The sequence below is a fragment of the Mus caroli genome, chromosome 5, assembly GCF_900094665.2.
Source record: "Mus caroli chromosome 5, CAROLI_EIJ_v1.1, whole genome shotgun sequence".
Taxonomy (NCBI): Eukaryota; Metazoa; Chordata; class Mammalia; order Rodentia; family Muridae; genus Mus; species Mus caroli.
Window position 1 is genome coordinate 85,752,940 of NC_034574.1, and position 1,873 is coordinate 85,754,812.

Here is a 1,873-nt window from a genome sequence, read left to right on the forward strand (position 1 = left end):
TTCAAGTTCACGAACTGTATTCTGAAGCTGATTTCGTGACTCCTCCTGGGACTGACTCTCCCTTCGTCTAGGAAATGAATGAAAGAAAAGAAATAACATTGATAAAACTCAACTTTACTACAAGGAGTAGAAAAAAATTATACAGAATTTTGCTATAGATCCCAGGATGGCCTGGAACTCAATTATGCAACCAGGCTGGCCTTGAACTCAGCAATCTTCCTACCTCAGCCACCCAAATGCTGAGATTACAAGTATTTGGGACTACACCAGCGTGAGGAATAAAACCATAAAACAGTGTCTGGGCTGGAATGTATCTCACTGACACAACACTTGCCTACCAAGCCCAGAGCCTGGCTCAAACTCTAGCACTTGTGGAGGAGGAGGAGGAGGAGGAGGAGGAGGAGGTGTTCAGTAATAAACCCCAACCTGATGTCAGCCATGGCATCTCTCTCCATTTGCATTTCTTGAAGTTTTGTTTGCAAATCAATGACTGACTGTCTTAAGTAAAATTTTTGTTTCTCATGTAATTCATTGCTCTGAAAAAAAAACACACACACACAAATTAATCTAGCTATATATAGAGAGATATTAAACCATCAAAATATAGATCCTATAAACAATAATTTTCCAAGGGTTATGTGTTAATTCATTGTTTATATATTATATATATATTGTGTGTGTGTGTGTGTGTGTGTGTGTGTGTGTGTGTGTGAAACAAATCTGTCTTCCAGCTCAATACAAAAAATGGGAAAATGTTTTGTCTCTTTAAAACTGGAAAACTGGTTGAAATTATGTATCAAGAAAAGTCAAATTTTACCTTTAACTTACTTAAATGTTTGGCAAAAGCCACTGCCATCTAAAACTCTAAAGCCAGGGAGATGGCTCTGCAGTTAAGAAGACTGGCTGCTCTTGCAGAGGACCAGGGTTTGATTCCCAGCACTCATACAGCAGCTGACAACCATCTATAAGTCCAATTCCAGGGAATCTGATGCCCTCTTTCAGACTCTGTGAGTACTGCACGCACACGGTTCATACATACACCCCGTAGACAAACATCTATACATATAAAATGCAAATAAATAAACTTTTAAAACATAAAACTGTGAAGGTGCTCAACTACAGAAAAACTCAGGCATTTCTAAAGCCAGGCACTGAAGCATCTCCCTGCTAACAGCTAGTGGCCACTGTATAATAACAGCTAATGGCCAGTGTATAATAACAGCTAATGGCCACTGTATAATAACAGCTAGTGGCCAGTGTCTAATAACAGCTAGTGGCCACTGTATAATAACAGCTAGTGGCCAGTGTCTAATAACAGCTAGTGGCCAGTGTCTAATAACAGCTAGTGGCCACTGTATAATAAGTAGCTTTTTTTATTACCTCATTTTTTAGTCTGAATGAAAAACAAAAACCATTGAAAATGAAAAGGTTCTAAAATACAAAAATCGAGGCTAAAATTAAGCAAACAGAAAATAAAAAGAAAGATTTAAAAGAAACAAAGATAATGTAGGGATTGGAACATGTGCTTGCAGACTCCATCTCCACACAAGAAGATTGCAGTCATAAAGAATGGGATGCTGGGGCAGGGGTGCACACTGGCAGATCTCTGAGTTTGGGGCCATCCTCGTCTACAGAGTAAGCTTTGAGACAGTCTTGGAGGAAAAAAGGAAGGAAGGTAAGAAGGAAGGAAGGAGGAAAGGAAGGAAAGGGAAAGAAAAGGAAAAGTTAAGTTGGGGATCCAGGTGGTTGTTGTTGGTGTGTACGCCTTTAATCCTAGACATGGTAGACATGCTGTCGTGTTCACATATTTTCTTGCCTGAGGCTTCTTCAAAGTCAACTAAGATTGATCGGATTTCTTGAAGCACGCCTTCAT

The 1,873-nt window shown here is 39.5% G+C and overlaps 1 protein-coding gene across 1 annotated transcript in view; it reads right to left on the reverse strand.

Annotated features, from left to right (window-relative positions):
- Ccdc158 (coiled-coil domain containing 158) overlaps nt 1-1,873 on the reverse strand; it is a 66,308-nt gene that overhangs the window by 48,941 nt on the left and 15,494 nt on the right. Inside the window, 2 exon segments of the mRNA XM_021162407.1 lie at nt 1-67; nt 427-536. Of these exon segments, the coding sequence (XP_021018066.1) occupies nt 1-67; nt 427-536 (177 nt within the window).